Source organism: Oculina patagonica, chromosome 4, assembly GCF_052425735.1.
Source record: "Oculina patagonica isolate OP01 chromosome 4, crgOcupat, whole genome shotgun sequence".
In the NCBI taxonomy this organism is placed as follows: Eukaryota; Metazoa; Cnidaria; class Anthozoa; order Scleractinia; family Oculinidae; genus Oculina; species Oculina patagonica.
Window position 1 is genome coordinate 30,866,533 of NC_135761.1, and position 21,408 is coordinate 30,887,940.

At 37.1% G+C, this 21,408-nt stretch overlaps 2 protein-coding genes across 2 annotated transcripts; one reads left to right on the forward strand and one right to left on the reverse strand.

The window, feature by feature from the left end:
- Nucleotides 1-5,524: 5,524 nt before the first annotated feature.
- LOC144650142 (uncharacterized) lies at nucleotides 5,525-11,574 on the forward strand. Its single transcript, XM_078509800.1, has 4 exons — nucleotides 5,525-6,033; nucleotides 6,179-6,505; nucleotides 7,476-8,909; nucleotides 9,249-11,574. Exons 2-4 carry the CDS (start codon nucleotides 6,362-6,364, stop codon nucleotides 9,483-9,485), a joined length of 1,815 nt encoding a protein of 604 aa, XP_078365926.1. The 5' UTR covers nucleotides 5,525-6,033; nucleotides 6,179-6,361; the 3' UTR covers nucleotides 9,486-11,574.
- Nucleotides 11,569-12,860, reverse strand: LOC144650143 (P2X purinoceptor 7-like). Its single transcript, XM_078509801.1, has 3 exons — nucleotides 12,488-12,860; nucleotides 12,270-12,402; nucleotides 11,569-11,799 (listed from the first exon to the last, which is right to left on the reverse strand). Exons 1-3 carry the CDS (start codon nucleotides 12,726-12,728, stop codon nucleotides 11,586-11,588), a joined length of 588 nt encoding a protein of 195 aa, XP_078365927.1. The 5' UTR covers nucleotides 12,729-12,860; the 3' UTR covers nucleotides 11,569-11,585.
- Between the last annotated feature and the right edge of the window lie 8,548 nt (nucleotides 12,861-21,408).

The window sequence follows — 21,408 nt, forward strand, 5'->3', positions numbered from 1 at the left end:
TCAGACTGAGAAGACGGAGAAGGTAATTTAATACCCGGATTTTTGAACACAGTAAAGTTGGGGCTTCCAGCTCAACATTATAAAGATGGCTAAATATAGCACATGCTCTTTGTGTGCTTTTTTTCTTATTTGGTGCGAGTCGAAGCGCACATGTTCTAGGCTTTCAGTCTAAGATAACAAGTTAATTAAAAGACAGCGTTTAGCTAATGGGTCTTTTATAATAACTGGCCACCATTTCAATTCTTTAGCTTTCCTAAAAAGATAATGCATCAAATACTCGATTAAAGAGGCAGTATAGGCAAAAACTGAAAAACACCTATTGGCTAATCCAGTTATTTTTTCACGCATAACATTTTGGGTTTCCGGAAACATACACAATGTTTCTTGTGAGTGAACTTATTTTATCTTGGCCATACACCATTCTTTGAGCTACAGAATAATATATTTTTGATTTTATATCAGGGACTCAACAACTTTCGTTTGTTGGAGGCGCAATAGGTGTCACAAAGAGAATGCGTTGAGGTGAGAACCACAAATGTTTGCTTAACACAGGGCTTTGTTTAGAAATGTGGTGAGGGTTTCTTGGAAAGCTCTGAACCATTTTGTTTAATATGCTTGTGAGAAAGACTTACACTGATCTTAACATCCTCTTTGAACAACTTTTGCAATGATAATTGCTTGGGTTTTCTTTCCAAGTATTATAAGTACTTTTAAGTAAATATTTAAACAATTGTAAACACATTTATTTGGCCCTTAACTGTTGTAGGGTATTTAACTTAATGGATGAGGGCATTTGTGTTGTGAAGTGGACTTTTTAAGTTTTGTTACCACGCTACCACGTACCATTTTTATAACACCTATATATTTTTTTATTGTATTGATATTAGTTTTTAATTAGTGTAGTTTTTTAGTATTTAGCAGTGTCCCCTAATTAGTATGGTGTATTATTCCCAGGCTATAAGGTTTTGACACTTTAATAAAGTTGGCACTCACTCATGCCTGAAAGCTCTTCTGATTGTGAATGACAAATCGCAAGATAAAATTGGCCAATTTTCTGCAAGATGTGCCATCGGTGACATAGTTTCTTAATGTGGAGGTTATCAACCATTTATAAAAGGAGTCCACTTTTCTATTAGCTCATAAGCAATTGCACTCATCCAAGTCCACTAGACTTTATTGAGCTACAAGTGCTATTACATAATTACATGAAAATGGCTGGATTCTATGATATTCCATTTTCAAGCGCTGCACCACGGGCTGCAAATACATTTATTTCTACAACAACTTTATGGACTTTTATGGACGTGGCAAGGTGTATCTGGGCGCTGATTTACTCTTATCTGAAGAAGCCTGAGATAAGGATCTCAACAGACAGGTAGACAGTTATTTAACAATGTAAAGGAAACTGGCTTTGTTTGCTATTGATCTACCAAGCACCGAAATTCATTTTGCTTGTCAATCAATCACAGGATCTTCTTAAAGGATCTTCTTGCGTGGAAGAAAAATTCAAAGTCAATTACTACTTCTTCCAATGGCTTAGGGAAAGTACACTCGAGGAAGTGGTATACAATACTTTTATGGACTTAATAGAAGGACGGACAAAGTTGAAGGATATCAACAAACAAACAACAGTAAGTATATCTGAAAATGATGCCTGCTTGTCATTAAGTACCATATTTGAAACACTTATTTTAATTTTATATTAAATACAACAGAACAAACGCGCATTTTGTATCTTCCACACATTAGTTAGTTTCAACTGTTATTTTCACTTGTTACACCTCACCGAAAATTACCGACAACAAAGATTAGAGATTATTAGAAATGGAATGGAATGACCTGTCTGCTCAAATGCCTCAACAATATGGCAGAGAAAGTTTGCGGCTTGTATGTCCTCAAAGTAGGTTTGCATGTACATAGTAATTTTAGCTAATAAAGCAGAAAGGAAACAAACAACTTCATTAACTTATTGATTTGACGAATAAGTGGCCATTTTTAACATCAAATCCATTGAACAAACTAATTTTATAGACATATACGTAGTAGTAAAGTAGTACTTCCAGTAAACCTGACTACACTGTTCGACCTCCAGTTGACTCCACAACCAAAAAGTTAAACCAAAACCATCGAGTGAAAAGAGTCAATAATCTGGAGTATTTTAAAAGACTAATATTACTAATTTAGTTAGCCGGGACTCAAGTTTGTGCTTTATTCCATAATTGAGTTAATTATCTGTCAAAAGGTTCCACTTATATTTAAAGAGCTCAGTATGGGAATGCCATCTTAGTGCCCCTTTGAGGGACACAAATGGAATTCTGCTATGGAAAGTGACCTACAAGCGAACTATTTGGATAGCTAAAAGCCCAAGGAAAGTCATTTTTTCTAAAACATATGTGACAGCCTTCTGGTGACCATCTTAATGTTGTGTGGTAAAATGCCAAACTTCAAAATGGGGCGATAAGGCTGAAATTGTTCAAAATAAATTTATTTAGGCTGTCTTAAAACAAAAGACTGCAGAAAACCCAGGGACCTGGGTATAGCAAATAACATTACTAGGCCCTTTCAAAAAAAATAATATTCAAGCAAAGTATGAAGTTAGATTTTAATAGCACAGCTGTAGGATCTCTGATCTCTATGATCTTCTTTTTCATATTCATGCGATTATCTGTCAATTTTTTCTTCTAGTACAAAATATAAGGATGATACAAATAAACATAGAAATAAAACAATTTTAGTAGTGAGCATGAACAAATTATTCATGTACAAATACAGCTGTACATTAGTACCCATGTCAATTAAGAAACGAAAAAAGGAGGTATCACCAAATTTACACGCAGATTGCCAATTCTTAAAGGTTTTAAGGCAAATAATCTTTGACAAATAAAAAGGCGAAATATAATTACAAGACGGAAACACTAAGTCGTAACTGAACTGATTGTTAGCTTCCATGGGGTTCAGCGAAATTAAGTTTATTATAAATTTTTAAAATTGAATGGGGAAAGCCAGCCTCTTTAAAAAGATAAGATGTTTAGGGCAAGCTTTTAGCCCATGCTGATTTTTGGGAAGAAATTCACACCTCCTTTTCATTATTGAATGTATCTATCTATATTTAGGAAGGTTGCAAGATGTTTACCAGTGCTAGTTATCATGTAGATCCGCAGTTGTGGTAAGAAGCGTTTTGATATTACTTTTATGTTTTCTCTCAGACAGAGGCTAGGATTTTACGCCCTTAGGATTCTCACAAATGTGGGTGAAATGCTTTATCTTCAGTCAAGGGGCAGCTAGTATTGTTCAGGTTGGGAGTATGAACTCTTTCTACTAACATAGATCTGGCTTCTGACATTTTCATTTTCTGTTTCAACCAACAGATAAATTTTGGAGATGGCGGTTTCCGAGAGAACGCCATCTACTTTCGATAGATTATTGACTAACGTGACTTTCTTTTTTTCTTTTTCTTTGTGATCCTAAAACAGCTTACCTGGTACCTTTCTTGTTGTCATCTTTTAACTTTCACAAAATTTTAAAGTTTCTTCTGTCTTGGTGCTGCAATTCAGGTTCATCTGGGGTAGCGCCTTATTTTCCTAAGGTGACAAGGGGAAAATGTGTTGCGAGGTACCTCTATTCGTCTTTCTCCTGTCCAAAGTCTCAGGTTTACCTTTTTTTCATTCTTGGGCTTAGGCCTTATTTAAGTTCTACCATCTTGGCCCGTAGTTTTTTTTACAAAAGTAGTGAGGGAGAAGGAAAGCATGGTTTGTTCAGTTCAGGCAGCGAGGTGTACCCATGAGTGGCCCGCTACTGAGGGAGAAGGAACTTAACTATGCCAAAGAGATTCATATCAAAGATTTCACTGTCTCTAATGGCTGGTTCGACCGATGGAAGAGTCACCATGATGTCGCCTTAAGGCAATTTCAGGCGAAGCACGGTCATTCACCTTAGAGATGACAGCCTCTGTTGAAAAGAATACACCCTTCCAACACTTCTTTCAAAGTATGCCCTGTGCAACATATTGAATGTTGACGAGTTTGGCCTATTTAACAAAGTCCTTCCAGACAAATCGATGCATCTGAAAACCTCAGCAAGAGGAAAACAAAGCCTGTAGTGCTGAGCTTGGTACCCCCATATGCTGACAGTTACGTGTTACCAAGCCAAAATATCCCGACCGTAATGGATTTATTTGACCAGAAAAACTAAGAATTGCCCTACAATGAGCTACTTAAAATTTGTCAGAGCACTAACATTGAAATTACAAAGGAACAGATTGATCAGGTGCAAAGAGACACTATGGACCAGTCAAGCGGCACAAACTTTTTCAAACATAAGGCAGGAAGAATTGGTGCCTCACAGAGTAAGGCTGCAGCTTATTCAGACCCAGCACTGCCCTCCCAGTCTCTTATACTAAGAATCTGTTACCCTGAACTGCACAAGGTTAACACCAAAGCTGTGCGTCATGGGTGTACGCATGAAGCCACTGCAATCCGTGCTTTTGATGAATCCATGAAAAACACAGGTTAACTTCAATGTTATTAAATGTGATCTCTTCATTAATCAAGAGCATCCTTGGATGCATGCAACCCCAGATTTTCTATGCTCATGTGTCTGCTGCAGGGAAGGAAGTGCGCACGTCTTGAGTAGAATCCACTTCCGGAAGTGGAAGTTGTCAGTGAAGCTGCCGAAGTTGCTACTGCTCCTGCTGAGCCCAACCAGCCAAGAGTCTGTGAAGCAGAGGAAGAAGACCACGAAGAAGAAGTCTGGTTCAATGACAGGGTGACAAGGAGGCAGATGATGAGGGGGTGATAACCGATTATGAGTCAGAGCCCAAGATGACAGAAGAATTTCTTGAGAATGAACTGTAGAAAACTCAACACACTTATGGATAAATAGTTCTTCTCGGTAACTTTGTAAACTTATTTAAGCCTGAAGAATAAACAAGAAAACAGTGTCAAAAGTGTTTAATAATTTAGTTGTATATTTTGTTATTCGTGAAGGAGGGGGGATTTATTTTATAATGGAAGATACTAGGCGAGTGAAAATTGATCTGGGTAAGTACAATTTGAAGGTCACTCGCCCAGATGGCGAGTGCTTTGAAATTTTCCAACCCTGGCCTCTCATCTCCAGTCACCCAAGAATTACTGACACTGGCTTTTGATTTGACTGGACCAGTCTTTCAAGGAATCCATTGTATTCCAGTACAACAACAAAAAATCTTTCGGACTTTTTGCAACAAGTTTAGTTTATGGACAGAACCTAATGAATGTAACATATGTTAGTCAGATGTGTTCATACTTACTGGACTGTCTAAAAGGAAGAATTATGACTCCTTTCCCTACCACTTGAACTTCTTTTACAGAGCAGAATTCGCATGAATAGAAGACAATGTCGCATGATAAGGACCTGGTCATGACATGACCTTTTCCGTTATTCGAAGTTAATGCTCAAAATACTTAAAGGGAACCTCCACTCCGAAAGCAAATATTGCCTAGATTGTTTAAAATACGTTAATAAAAATATCTTTCGTGATAAAAGTGTCTGTTTTTACCTTATTTTGCGTTTTTTTACGTCCAAAGTGGCCCCTTGCAGCTGTTTCGAAATTCCCGCGGCTGCCATCTTGAATGGAACGCAAAGCACTCTGGGCTTATGACGTGTAATGGTTGCACGACTCTTGCGTGACTGTGTTTTGTTTTATTTGTAACATTATGCCTCACTGTGTTGTTGTGAAGTGCAAAAGTGAAGCAAAAAGAAAGGAAGATGCAAATGTTCGCTTTTATTCTTTCCCTAAAGACGGAAAATTATATCGTGAGTGGGTCCATGCTGTCCGTAGAACTTCTTTACCGAAAAATCCTCGCATTTGTTCAAAACATTTTGAGCCTCACTGCTTCGAGGACGCGTATCGACTGGAGATCGAGCTAATGGGAACGAGCACATCAAGAAAAACACTCAAGCCTGGTGTCATTCCGACAATCTTTCCACACAAACCAGCAAAAAAAGGGTCGTACTTTAAGCGTACAGAGGGAAGAGAAGCGACAACGTCAGGAGGTTTGTTGTATTTTCGAAGATTTGTTTGGAGTAATAACATCTCATCCTTTCATGTTCCGAATAATTCTTGTTATTTTACATCAATAAATAGACTCTGAAATAGACCTTCAGTTAATAAACGCCTTTAATTTTATTAAATTTGTAGACACTGAGAGCCCTTCTTGAAGAAAATTCAGAGCCTTCAAGCGCTAGTGAAAAGGAAATAAAAGTTGGCGAAGGAGATTGTGATCGTGACGAGTTGCCCTGCGCTGTTCCCTTGGAATTTGAAGAACGTGTGCGCGAAACTTGCAATGTGGAAACCCAGACAGAACAACCAGGGCTTCCAACAATGATCGATGCATGGACACAATGTGAATTCCCCAAGCCATGTGATGCGCACTGTCAGTTCCCAGAAGATGTCTGCAAAGATGCTTTAGCAGATCACTCGTATTCTAATTCTGCAGCTCTGCCAACATTTAAGGATCTTAAGCAGGTCAGTCAGTGTTTTGTTTAAAGATTGTATCTTTAGGGTTTTGTTCACGTTGTAAAGATTGTGTCTTTACAAGTGCATTGAAACCCTAATTTGGGGTATGCAAAATCTTGGGGGCAAAATTTAATTTTGACATCAGATGTAAGTGTTCATGTATTGAAACCCTAATTTGAGGGTTTGACTTGATTCGAGGTTAAATATTTTCTTATTTTTATATTTTTTTTTTTCTGGGGGTAACATTCATATGTAAATTGTAAATCATTGTTAATGTACAGACTCGATTCAGTTTTGCTTCTGTTGCAGAGATAATTGGAATTCCTAAATCTCCATGTTGAAATGTTTTTTTTAAATATTTTTTTGTAGTCAATTTTTTGTAGTTTGATTGGTTAACTTGGAGGTGATAAGTTAACTACATGTATTCACCTCCAAGCAGCTGAAGAGAAACAAAATGGCTGAAATGGCGGCAAGATTTCCGCAGAGTACCCTACATTAATTATGCATACAATTTTGTAACTCTCGTTCTGCTCATGACTGCCGTTCGTGTGTGAAGGATTATATGGAATATTTGTATGCATAATTAATGTAGGGTCCTCTGCGGAAATCTTTCCGAAATGGCTTCTCACTGCATGTTTCTGAGGTTACTAAAAGTAATGTTTTGGTTTAGTAGTTACCAGGTATTCAGCCTGTGTGGTTAACGTACCAAAAGAATTATTCACCTTGGTGACAGAGAATGTAATAGAAAGCTACCTCACAGCTTTGTGACTTGGTAAAAAATTCACAACTATTGACTTCCTCTTCGGTGAATAAGAAATATATAATGTATGTAAAAAAGTATTTAAAAAAGCTATAATTTTTTTTTAAACATTAAACAATTATTGTGTTACATGTTTTTAAATTGTTTTTATTTTTTTTTTATAACATATATTATATATTTTCTGGATGTTGATTTTATTATTATTATTGTTATTTTTAGAATGTCTCCCAGGGTTCACAAACAGTCTTGGTTGCTGAACACAGTGAAGATCAAGCTTTGCCAAGGGACATTATTGATAAAGATGAAAACATGGAGGAAGGTGAACCTATGGAAATAGTTTTGTCTCAGGGATCTTTGTTAAGTCAAACATCAGAGTTTGTTCCTAGCAATGGTTCAGAATCTCAGGACGAAGAGTATCCTAGCTCCCAGGATTCCATAAACGAGACTGGCCACACAGGTTTCAAACAGCGAGTTTTCCTTGTGTATGAGGAAAACCTAAAAGAACTCTTGCGGTTCTGCCCAAATTGTGGTGCCTTGGTTATTCCAGAAAATACTGTTGAAGTTAACAATGAGGGATCTCAGCTGTCCCTTAAATTAAACTGCATGGACAACTGTACGTACAAGTGGCAATCACAGCCCACTTTGTGTGATGTAAAAGGAGCTGGAAATTTGTTATTGACATGTGGAATTTTCTTTTCCGGAATTCCATTCGCAAAGTTCCAGTCTTTTGCAAAGTTAACAAATTTAAAGTTCATCGGCAAAGGGACATTTTTTAACTTGAGAGAACAGTATGTCTTCCCTGTGGTGAAAACTGCTTGGAAAGATCAGCAAGAGAAGGTTTTCGATGAGATAAAATTAAATGAAAGTGGGGCTGTTTTGGCTGGAGATGGCCGTTGTGATTCGCCAGGCCACAGTGCGAAGTATTGCACATACACTTTTCTTGACACAGTGAGTCAGAAAGTTGTCGATTTTAAAGTAGTGTCTGTTACAGAGGTGGCAAATTCGAATCGAATGGAAAAGAAAGGATTCGTTGATACACTGCAAAATATTGAGGCCAATGGCATTAAAGTGGATGTGATATCCACTGATAGGCATTCCCAAATTACGAAGGAGATGAGAGTGAATCATGGGGATATTGATAATCAGTTCGACCCCTGGCATCTTGCAAAGAGTGTCAGCAAAAAGTTGTCTGCAGCTTCCAAGAAATCTGGCTGCTCTGACCTTGCACCATGGATTTCTTCTATAATAAACCACCTTTGGTGGTGCGCAGAAAGCTGCAACAAAGATCCCGAAGTTCTCTGCGAGAAATGGTCGTCAGTCATTCACCATGTTACCAACAGGCACGAATGGCCAGGCAACAAACACTTTCACAAATGTGAACATGACAAATTGTCAGCTGCTCAGCAGAGAAAAAAGAAGTGGCTCAAGCCAGGGAGTGCAGCGCATACTGCACTTGTAAACATTGTGAAAGACAAAGGACTTCTGAAAGATCTGAAACACCTTGTGCAGTTTGTCCACACCACTGCCCTGGAGGTTTACCACTCCCTCTACCTGAAGTACCTGCCCAAGCTGACACACTTCAGCCATGATGTTATGATAGTGGGGACTATGCTTCCAGCCCTTGATCACAACTTCAATGTGAACAGACCCCAGGTGAGTTGCCTTAAGCTAATATTTAAGGAACAGAAGGTACCACAATTGACTGCAGCAGGTTTTCCACACTTTGGAGTGGACATAATAACAGTCACACTAGTACCTTTTTCACATCTGCTGTTTTCTCTGTCATTGCAGAATCAAAACCCATTTGTTTACCACATCACATTTGTTGTTTTTTTCACTTCAGACAGTAATATATAACAAAATTTTTGGTTCACAAGTATTTGTCTTTTTACATGTTTGGAATGTTGCTGAAAAGTTTTAGGCAAAAAGTAATTATCTTTTCCTCATTTCTAATGCTTGAATATTAATTTGAGGGTTTGACTTATTTGTTAGGCCTTGATTCAAACTGGAGAATCACAGGGGGAACCTCGGTTCAAAATCTCCTGGAGCAAGGTATCGAAGCGATTTAGCGCAGAGCCAGTCTTAGAGAAGAAGAGCTACCACTACCTGGAGGACATGCTGGAAGCAGCATTTCACTTGGCAGTGTTAGGGGTCAAGCCTGCACCTCGGGTCAAAGACACAAAGTATAATGGCTCCAGCAGAAAGGCCAGGCAGAGAAGAGATTATTGATGCCAGACAACGACTGTCATGATTTAAGGCAAGCAACTCTTCTGATGGTCTGTTACGTACACCATGATTTGATATGGATTCATTAAAGTGCTATATATGAAGTAACAAATATTTGCTGCCTATTTATAAGGCTTGTCAACATAAAGACAAATTGTGTTTTCTTTTTTCAAATATCTTTCATGTTTTTCTATTATGCAAATTAGGAAAGTGATGACATGAAACAATAATTCAGTAGAACCCCAGTAACTCGAACTCTGAAGGGAAACAAGTTAGCAGGGTAATGAGTTATTGGGGTTGATTGAAAAAGACTGAAAGGCAGGTTCAAATCCAAGGGAAATGGAAGTTTGTTTGAGTTAGCGGGGTTTCAAGTTTCGAGTTATCTGAGTTTGAGTTACAGGGTTCTACTGTAATGACGTCATCACTTTGTCATAATTTGTTATTTTAAAATACAAAATGTAAATAACTCTAAAATAAAAGTAGATACTGGTATTTCAGATAAGAAAACACCGTTCTTCTTTCAGCAGAAATTATTTTTTACTTCGTAGGCACTTTAAGTATTACAAAAGGTGGTATACAGCACAGGCAGACCACGCGTAATACGGCCCAGAAAAGCGGAAAAACTCCACGAGTCCATTGATGCTTAAGTCGCCTCTATTGAAATATTTAGAATGAGATTTTTTTAGAAATGTAATTTTCGGAGTTTTATTCATGACCTCTTTTGTGAACAGTTATTAACCAGGAGCACATGGGGTGGTCAGCCTGTGTTGTCAGCTGTGCAAAATGGTAATTAGACAGAAAAAAGGTTGGGATATTTTTAACCCCCCCCTCCGGGGGGAGGGCCTATACAGGGAGGCTCCACCCAATAGGGGTATCTTTGCCATGCTTAAGGTCTATGAAAGGGTAAGGATTTTACAAGTTGAGGTATATATAAAAGGGTAGGGAAATCTGTCATTTTGGTATTTAAAAGGGCCTTTAATTCAAATGTTTCGAACAAAGGTGGCTGTATCATTTTGATTTTTTCAATGCCACATAAAAGTGACAATAAGCCTTCTTTTTTAGGTATATATATATATGTCATTTATGTTTAAAAAAGTGGTAACTTTTTTTCTGTCAAAGGATAAGTGGTCTGAGCTCTGGGCGGAGCCTCCTTGTATAGTATTTTTTTGTACCCACCCGCAGGTTTTTAGGCTTGCAGAAATGTACGTAGCAGGCCACCTTACATATAAAGAATGTGAAACAAAGTAGGCCGAGTTGTTCAAAGTATGGATGACACTGTTAAACGAATTGTCATCCCTTGAATGGCATAGTTTGTTTTCACTTCATTTTGTAGTTTCAATGCATAACCTTGAAGCTGTAATGTTTGAACAGCAGTGCTTAATAATTGTGCTTTAACATGTACCAGAAAAAATTTCAAAGGACTGGAACACTTTAAATTTGATGGATACACATATTATCTGTAATGTAAAATTTAATCTAAGGGCCTGAATTAGAAAACATGGCAGAATTAATTCAGCCCAGTTAGCCAGGCTGAAATTTCAGCTCAGAGAGTTTTATTCCAAACTGAATTAATCCGGACTGAACCACTGGAAAAAAGGTACATTTTTTGTCATAGTCACATTCAAATTTCAGTTTGGGCTTTTAAGAAGAGCTTGTGGATGAACAGTTTTGATTTTTCTTTAAACAAAATGGTAGTCACAAGAAGGTTTCTGTTCTGTTTTAACCTAGGCTGAAAATTGTCATGTAATCACCGAAAATCCCCCCAACCCCTGGGGCTGAAATGTCAGTTTTGAAAGTAAGCAATCTTGTCACAGATAGAGTTTTCTTTACTTTGTTGTACAATAAACAGGCAATGGCATATGGGGTTCATGTACGATATGAGGCCTCAGAGCCCTCAGATAGGATATAAATCAAAATTCAGTGTGACAATAACTGGGCTAATGTCAAAGATCAAGCTGTTTCTACAAGTCACAAGAATAAGACATAATCACAAATTTTCTTGATATTTTCACAATTATTTAATAGATAATTTATTGCAACTTATTTATCAAATAAAACAACACAGATAACAACCATTTCTTGTCAGGTTCTTTTCCCAGTCCCTTATATCTTCAAAAAGTCCTTCCAAGCCTGCTCTAGCTCACTGTCACAGGCACTGTCATCTTCCTCGGTATATCCTGTATAAACGCCATCGTCTGCAGGGAATGTTTGCCTAATTTTATTTACAGCACATGACGGGATCACCCGCCTGATTTTTTTCCCTAAATGCCCATGCACCCACCAGGTAAACTGCCGATAGGCAGCATACCGAAATGATCTAGAAAGCAATAAAAACAGAAATGAATATTTCAGTTTAAAGCTAAAGATGACTTGCATTTCATAATATGGGACAGACACAAAAAGGTGTGTAACTACACATTCATTAAAATAAAAATATAAAAATGTACACCCTTTATTAGCATTGGTATATAATTTTTTGTGTGTGAGAAAACATTTATTGACAAAAAAAAAATAAAATTAAAGGACTTGGCCTTGAGATTGCGAAGAGAGTACCAGATTGGTCCACAAAATAGCCACATATCCTCCGCAAAATCACCGAATAATGAGATCGTCACACAAACAACTAAAAGAATATTGACTAATTAAGATGATTTAATCTCGCCTTGTGTTTTTAAATACTATTGTTTAAAAGTCTTTGGTAACAATACTTTAAAGAAAATTAATTAGGAACAACAATGAGTCAACAGTCAGGTTACACGATAGGATGGTGACTCAAAAGCTATATACCTGTTAGGTACTTCTTGCTTGTCTGGAAGGCCAGCACTTTCTCTGTCATGTAGACTGACAAGTGCAGTCCATAAAACATCTCTATTTAAACAAACGGCTTCAAAGTTCGAATGCTTCGTGACACATGACAAGTCTAAAAAGAAACGACACACTGCACGTACGCTTATTGTTTATGAAGTGCAATATAAACAACGATATAACAAAAAATGGAAACGCACCTTTCACTACCTTCGACAGAAACTTAAGTTCCTTGCAACACACACACTCTTTCTCCGTTGGCATTAATTCACACACATCACAAGCACACCAAGAAGTATTTGCAGTTCGGCGAACAGCATTACTTGGGGCCGAACGAACAATTTCTTCTTCTTCTTCTTCAGCTTCACTTATTTCTTCCTCTATCTCATCGCTCGACGAATGTTCAGGCTCAAATTGATACGGAATAATTCCGGAAGCCATATTCCAGAACTACTGCCTGCAACCATTACACGTCATAAGCCCAGAGTGCTTTGCGCTCCATTCAAGATGGCAGCCGCGGGAATTTCGAAACAGCTGCAAAGGGCTACTTTGGACGTAAAAAAACTCAAAATAAGGTAAAAACAGACACTTTTATCACGAAAGATATTTTTATAAACGTATTTTAAACAATCTAGGCAATATTTGCTTTCGGAGTGGAGGTTCCCTTTAACCCTTTACCCCCTAAAGCAAATGGCCTTTTTTCGTAAATTAAAAAATATAGAACAGATATCCACATATGGTACACCATTCTAAAGGGGTTGATCAGAAATTGCATAAACAATTAAGCAAACAAAAAGAATGTTATGGCTTTGAAAGAAAAGACTTAAAAACGTAAAAAGAAAAATATTCAAAAAATTGTTTATTCTCGTAAATTTAAGGTATACCCCTAAACTATATTTTATTGTACAGCTCACAGTGTAGTGGTTAATTTTAGTTATGTTGCATACCACAAATTTATCAGGCAAAAAAGTTCTAAAAATTATAGGGGTGGCCAAATAGGGGGGAGGTACAATTTTACGCTTGCAAAATACAGATCTGTCCAAGACCATTTTGGTGCCAAAACTTCAAATAAATTGGACAAATATTGACCAAGTTATGACCTTATGTGCCAATTGGCAAAAACTAAATTAGTATTTTTACTTATGAATATACAGACATCAGGGTAGTAACAGCACCCTTACTACAATAATACCCCATGCAAGTCGATATTCCATACCATTTCTGATAGACAGCTCCAGACTTAAACAGACTTTGGCTTAGTTTGGACAGAAATGCAGCAGTCAAGGTGGCTTTTTCCTCCTGATTGTTGTTTATGCCATTGAGGCTGAGAATCTGATACAGGGTTGGCAGAAAGTGTATTCATCATCAGTGCAACTTCCAAAGCACCAACTGCTAGATCTCAGATTCCGCTTTGTCTGAACTATTGCAGGTTTATTAAAACTTGATGAAGGTAATGTTAAGCCAATCAAGGTTAAGGATGATGAATAATGGAAGGGAAGCTTTTGTTACTTTCCCAAATTCAGAATTTGATTATATAGCCACCCCAAGAACAGTATTCTCACTGGGGAATGTGTGAACAAACCTTTATTTCCCATCCCACAGGCCCAGTAACTTTGGAAATGGCACGCCATGCTGCTGACATTGTGCATGTGTATATAAAGTCAAACCATCCGCCACATCATTAAAAACATTCCAGAATCAGTAAACAGAAGGCTTTCGGAAATCTCATCCGATGAAGATGCCTTTACCGAAGTGGCAACACCTTACCAGGAAGCGCTAAACAAGAGCGGAGCCAACTACAAACCTGAGTTTAAGCCTACACCACAAAGACCACCTTTGCAAAAATGCAAACCGACCTAGAAACGTAATCTGGTTCAACCCACCGTTCAATAGGAATGTTATAACCAACATAGAACAAGAGTTTATCTGTCTAATCGATAAATGTTTTCCGGTAGGACATAAATTGAGAAAGATTATTGAACGGTTATTGAATGGTTTTTTTCTACGCTCCAACATTGGTGTGTAACGTAGTTAACGAAGCGATACACCTCGCAAAGACTGCGGCCATTGTTTGCAAAGATATGTTTGCAAACAAATATTCGTTTTCAGGATCCTTTGAGCCTGACTGTCAAGCCAAATCAGTTCCCGTATTAAAAAAAAAAAACACAAAATGTGTTACCCAGACCTCACAATTTTCAAAAACTAAAGAAAAATGCTAATTTAAGACCAACGTTTTTATTTTAATCCAGTTAAGAACCCATGCAGATTACCTTCATTTCCTTGGCACTTGAAAATAGCAATACCTGTAACATTTCAGTGGAAGTACTGATTTTCACTTTTACTTTCGCGTTGATGAAAGTGGCACTGTTTTAACAGTTGGAGCCCTGTATTTTTTACACTTCTGTAGAGATTGTGTTTTTATTTGTTAAAGTATGTCAAAAAGTAAGGAAAATTTTTAAATTTGAGTTTTTGTTATGTTCTCTGGGGGAAAGGCAAAGTTAAAAGTATCGATTGGTACACTAAATGGCATGAAACATGTTTTGTGCCATTGGCATGTGGTTGTTGGCTTAAAAGCAAAGAGTTTTGTAGATAAAACGTTTTTTGAGGGTTGGGATAGGATTTTGTATTGTCAGGTAAACAATACTGATAATGTCTCTTACTTGTTAGACTTAAGAGTTGTTTGGCTAGTCAAATACAATGAATGTTGAGGTGTTTACTCTGGTATTTCTCACAATGACACCTTGAAGTATGTCATCACAACTCTAGGATCTTGGATCTAACAAGTGGGAATCATTTCAAGTTTGATACTTAGGGACAGACTTTACCAAGTTAAACTTATTACTAGGATACAAATGGAATACTAAAACCCTGGAGCCAGGAAATACCAATTCCCACTATAAGTAATAACAAATGGAAACCATCCATCAGGCAATGTAATTCAAAGTTTTGACCATGCAGTTTTCAGAAGCAGGCTTGAGAATTCTTTAACCATTTTCTACAGTTGCAGAAACAAGATGTTTAGTAGCTAAAGAAGCAAGATGGCTTTCCATGCTCAACGTGATTATGAGATTTTATTGCAAATCTATCGATGTGATTTTTTTTGTGATCTTGGTGAAGAAAAGTACATTGTTTGCTTCATCAATGGTGTGTCTATAAGTAGATACATTGAGGAAAAGTGTTACACTGGGAAGAGAGGACACATTGTACTTCCAGACAATTTTTTTTACCAGATGCATGTTTGTGACAGAGCTCTCCACAATGAAAAGTTGAAAGCAAATTTTTAGAGTATTAAATTTACAGGGGACTTTCATGACAATATGATACCAGTTTGGGCTTTAAGGTAAATTTAGTATTTCATTTAGTAAGATTCATATATTTAATTTCATTTTACGTTGCCTTCATACTGACTTTTGCATTCCAGCAGTGATATATTATTGTGCCAAAGTAGCTGTAGTTAGCTATGACAATTGCAGGGCTACTACAAGGACTATTGCAAGTGGACTACTACAGAAATGTAGGGTCCTTTTTTACAAAAGTACAGGGCTAATATAGGAAAATTTTAAATGAATTATAGGGCAATATAGGGATTTTTTAAACGTATCTTCAAGTTTTTTGAAAACATATCTTCAAGTGGGAAATTTCAAGAGACACCATCTGCACCTACCACTCATACTTTGAATACAAGTAAAGGGATTCTCTCTCTCTACTGAAAATGCCAAGGTGATTTTGCTTCTTCAATGAAACTTCCCTGCAGGCATAAATAAGCTCCAGAAAGGAACTTGGGCAACCATTGTCAGCTGTGAGCCTTTGCAACAAAAGGTGGTCTAGGGACTATTATTTATAATCATACCGCATATTTCAACCAGCAAAATGTGCCTTCAATGAAGATCCCACTAGCTAGTAAGGCATCAAAAGATCAATTTCGTAGATGCCTTGCCATACTTACTGCAAGATATTTTTGCAGCATGGCAGCAGGGACCAGAAATTGTTTTGAATTCTGTGCAAAAACCACCAGTGCCTGAGGATGTGGACTGCAGTACAATCGACTGTAAAAAAAATCAGGATCAGATGATGGAAATGCTGCTTGAAAGTTGTAATCCAGTCTACAGATCATGGCACTTCACAGCCAGCTACAGGTGAATTTTAGTGGCTGTAAAAAGTGCTTTGTATGTCAGGCTGCTTTAGCTAGGTACTGCGTGGTATTTAAAAGACAAAAGGAAGAAAGAAAACTTGTACTTCTCTCATTTAAAAGAATCACTCCAAGTCCTGGATATTTAAAATCATTTTGCAAATTAACTACCAAGGGTTTTGGACCAAAAATATTTTCAAGAGATGGTTTTCAAAGCATTAGAATTGATCGTAAATGTGGTGGTTTTAAAGATCGCACACGGCCATGTACTCAGTCTGATCAACTGGCAAAACATTATTTTAGTTCTCGTCTCACCAGAGCTAATACTTTCAAGAGAATTCACACAATTTTTCAGTTGAAGTGGTCGTAGTGGTAAACAAGTCGTATCAACCGAGAAAGGATTGGCAATTCAAGGTTTGCAATTGTCAAAGGGTGCTTCTAGATCAAAAGTTACAGCTGTTGGTAAACAAACTTTAAACATTTGTAATGAATGTAGTGATGCGAAGCATTCAAAGATATAATAATTAGTGTGTAGTATAAAAGTTCAAGTGAATAAGTTATATTGTACTCCTTTTAGAAGTTATGAGTTGAATAAGGGGATAATGATCATTTCTCTAATGAAAAGTACACGGTTTACTTAAGATTGACCTAGCTGCTCTTAAAGATTATGTAGCAAATGCATTATTTACGTTTACCACGTTTTGTTTCATGTGTATTTAAGGTGGCTCGACCCAGTTTTTTTCTAGCGATACCTATCAACTTTGAAACCCTCATACTTAAAGGGATTAATGTAAATGACATTTCTACTATATCACATGGATTACACATAGACTGAACTGCAATATGATATAAATTTTTGGGAGATCGGAATGAATATCACGTGACAATGACGTCACACAGGTTTTTGCTCTGAATCGAATTTTAGCCCGTAACCGCATTTTCTCCCGAGATCCTCCACGCTACGTATACCTTCGGAAGGTGGCCAAGCGTAGTCATTTCACGCGTGGTGCACAGGAATTCGATGTTGTGTTCAACTCGAAACAATAGGAAATCCCAGAGCACAAAATTATTCAAAACTACGAGATCGCTTCAATATTTACTCAATTTTGCGTTTATGTTAGATAATCTTAGAAGTTTTCAAAAAGCATGAAATTTAGGGATTGTTTAGTGTAATGATCAATTGCCACCCTGAAAAATTTTGGAGAAAATTCATCGACGAGTTTTGAAATAATCGCTTTTTTGCGAAAGTAGGCGTAAAATTGGTAAATAGAGCTAAACATTGAGCTTCACTATGATTCATATTTTTCATATTTTTCGAAATCGCACAAGTCTACCTACTTGTTACCGTTTGGATATCGGATATGGGACATTTTTAAAAGGAATGAAGGCTAAAGCCTCTCATTAAACATCAAAAAAGAAGCAAATTTCTTTATATGAAGTCTTGTCTTTATTTTACACATAAATTATACCATCTAAAAAGAAACTCCAATATATTTCAAAATTCCTTTTGTAGATTTCGATGAAACTCCACAGAGCTGAAGGCAAACACCCAGGGTATACGTAGCGTGGAGGATCTCGAGAGAAAATGCGGTTACGGGCTAAAATTCGATTTAGAGCAAGAACCTGTGTGACGTCATTGTCACGTGATATTCATTCCGATCTCCCAAAAATTTATATCATATTGCAGCTCAGTCTATGTGTAATTCCTGTGATATAGTGGATATGTCATTGACATTAATCCCTTTAAGTATGAGGGTTTCAAAGTTGATAGGTATCGCTAGAAAAAAACTGGGTCAAGCCACCTTAATTGTCTTATTCAAAAGAAACAAGCAAGAGTGGATGCCAAATGACGAGTGAGTCTGTTGCAGTGTTACAAGGTTTTTGTGCAGGATCAGCCTCATGAGATGCAGATACAGGTGAGTAAACTTATAAGGTTTGTGACACATGTTGTGGTTAGTGAAGTTTATTTTAATGTGTAGTATACATAGTTGAAGTAAATGACTGATATTTCCTCATTTTTCTAGTTTATTGATATGATGCTTTTATAAATTTGTAAATACCCGTTTAACTGTAATGTATATAATTTTAATTGCGAATTTTTTATTTCAACTATACCCCTTTTTTTCTGATTTTTTTTTTCTTTTTTCTTCTTTATTGTAAATATTTTTATCTTTTATCTTTTTAATTTCTGTATGGCGGAAGAGCCCCCAAGGGGGAGCTATGCAATAAAGTATGTATAAAGTATGTATGCTTACGATTGTAGCATTATTACTATCCAGGCAGTAGATGGCAAACTTCATACCTGGCGAGCCGTAGAAAGTGGAGATAAAAAATCCTAATTAGGTAAATATATTTATTTTAGAAAGAGTAGATGTTTACGGTAAGTGTTTGGTATAAGTTGTATGTTGTCAGTCCCACATTCCCGTGGTTTTCCCGCCTAACTCTCAAATTCAAGATGACTATTGAAGGTCCAAACAGCAGACCACAGATATTCGTGACTGATGAAAGCACTGCCCAAAGGCAAGCACTTCGAGGTCATTGGAAACATTAAACACTTTTGCTATGTATTTCTCATTTCAGGCAAGCCACATGGTGGTGATGAATGGATTCTAAGCAGTCAATATCAAAGGATGATAGGCAAGCAACTAATAACAATTATCCAAGACCTGTCTTGCCATAGCTATAAAAGAAACAGTTCTTGGTGGTGTGTGGTGATTGGCAGTTGCATACACAGAGGCTTTGCATACACAGAGGGTTTACCACAATGTGCAAGACCGAAGTCGTGCCAGAGTCGTTCAAAGTTCAGGATTTACTGAAGCTATGTAACAATTAGTCTGAGCCACTTTCCAAATTGCAGCACAAACTCTTACTATCAAAATCATTGCAAGACTTTGAAAGACGTAAAGAAAGGCAATAGAAAAAACTTTTATTTTTTTCTAGTACGGCGAATGTTTGTTTCTTTGCCTAACTGGCTTCCCACAACTTCCTTTAATATTTCAGATTCCAGCTTCTTCTTTGCGATACTCCCTGTCAGGAAGTCGTGTACCAAGCCACAGTCACAACCAAAAACAAAACAGAAACTTACATCGGCCTCACAGCAAACAACTTTAAAGCAAGGTATGCAAACCATCGGATGTCCTTCTGACACGAAAAGAGGAAAAGAGAAGCTGAGCTTAGCAAACACATCTGGCAGCTCAAAGAGGACGACAAAGATTTAAAATTAACATGGAAAATCATTCCAATTATTATTATTATTATTATTATTATTATTATTATTATTATTATTATTATTATTATTACAAGAGGAAGAAGAAGAGAAGAAGAAGAAGAAGAAGGAAAAAAAAACAAGGAGACGGAGAAAAAGAAGCAAAACAAAAGGAGTTTGGTTGACATAAAAATTAATGAAAGAATGTCAACTGGAAGCACCAAAACTAACCTGAATTCTGCCATCACAATCAGTGTTCAAAAGGTACTTCAGGTGGCTTCGTAAAACTTACATGGTAAAGAGGAAAGACATTTTTAATTAGATCTACTGATAAACCGACATCATGTATTTTAACTTTGGATTAGGCGAGCATGTTGACCCTACAAATGGGATCATCCAAACTTTTAAACACCCAAACCGTGTTTGGCTAAGGAAGACGCTAGATGATCGAGAACAACCTATTGAAGTGGACTTAAGGAGACCAGGACAAACTCGCTTCCGAGAAAGGACCTCTCTCTGTTAAGTACCGTTTGCAGCAAACCCAATGAGAACACTTGTTAAAACTTTAAAAAAAAATGTTACAATATTTTAGACCTGCTGGGAAGGCTTTAATAGCATTTTGTCTTTGGCAGGACCAACCAAACTGGGACATTTGAGCCACCGCGCGAATAAATAGTCAAAAGTGTAGTCTTAAGGTTTAATCATTTCTTTTTACTTGATGTCAGGCAAACCATTAAACAACTTGTTAAAAGAGCGGCCAGACCTACCCAATCTGATATACGTCATAGTGGTGTGCCATATGAGCCCAAAAAGGCACCACCTTTCCCATTAGAACAGTTGCTGCATAAGTAAACAAACTGCTTAAAAACAATTGAGGTATTGTAATATATTTTATACAAATTATTAAATATTGATGTCACAATGACTAAAATATCCAAGTTCACTGGTCTTTATTGAGCTACAAGTGCTGTTACAAAGTTTAGCGTGAATGCCTGGATTCTGTGACGTTCCATTTACAAGCATCAAGCATTGCACCACAAGCTGCAAATACCTTTGGTTCTACAACAATACCAAGAGATACTTTCATGGACATGGCAAGATGTATTAGGGCGCTGATTTACTCCAATCTGAACAAGCCGAAGGAGTTGTGTGAGGTCCCTAAATTAGGCGATAACAAGGATCTCAACAGACAGGTAGACAGTTATTTAACAATGTAAGTGAAACTGGCTTTCTTTGCTATTGATCTGGCAATCACCGAAATTAACAATTTTTTATGCAGTTTATATATTCATTTGGCTTGTCAATCAATCACAGGATCTTCATAAAGAAGAATGGGTTGTGCCGTTTAGCATTCGATGTTGGGAGGTAGTGCTTCAGGTGGTAGAGAAGTTCAATGTTAATTACTACTTCTTCCAATGGCCGAGGACAAGTACACCTGAGGAAGTGGTATACAATACTTTAATGGACTTGATAGAAGGACGGACGAGGTTGAAGGACATCAACAAACAAACAACAGTAAGTCTATCTATCTGATGATAGATAGACATTAAGCGCCATATTTGAAACACTTGTTTGAATTTTTTATTAAATGCAACAGCACAAATCAAACCTTAAACTGAAGAAGAATGACCTCAATGATGCTGATTATGTTGATTGCAAGAGTTTCTGTGAGGTAAAACTTGAACGGCCTGTTGCTTAATAAGGAACACTAAAAGGTTTATCATACCAGCAAAGTACTAGAAAGGGAGTGCAGGGATGTAACCAAAGAAAGCCTGTTGGAACTTCTT

Excerpts from the sequence above, each read along its gene's own strand:
- LOC144650142 (XM_078509800.1), top strand. The coding sequence starts at position 6,362 with ATGATCGATGCATGGACACAATGTGAATTCCCCAAGCCATGTGATGCG. Across the intron at positions 6,506-7,475 it reads CATTTAAGGATCTTAAGCAG|AATGTCTCCCAGGGTTCACA; the intron begins GTCAGTCAGTGT and ends TGTTATTTTTAG. Across the intron at positions 8,910-9,248 it reads TCAATGTGAACAGACCCCAG|GCCTTGATTCAAACTGGAGA; the intron begins GTGAGTTGCCTT and ends CTTATTTGTTAG.
- LOC144650143 (XM_078509801.1), bottom strand. The coding sequence starts at position 12,728 with ATGGCTTCCGGAATTATTCCGTATCAATTTGAGCCTGAACATTCGTCG. Across the intron at positions 12,403-12,487 it reads TCTGTCGAAGGTAGTGAAAG|ACTTGTCATGTGTCACGAAG; the intron begins GTGCGTTTCCAT and ends GTTTCTTTTTAG. Across the intron at positions 11,800-12,269 it reads AAGCAAGAAGTACCTAACAG|ATCATTTCGGTATGCTGCCT; the intron begins GTATATAGCTTT and ends ATTGCTTTCTAG.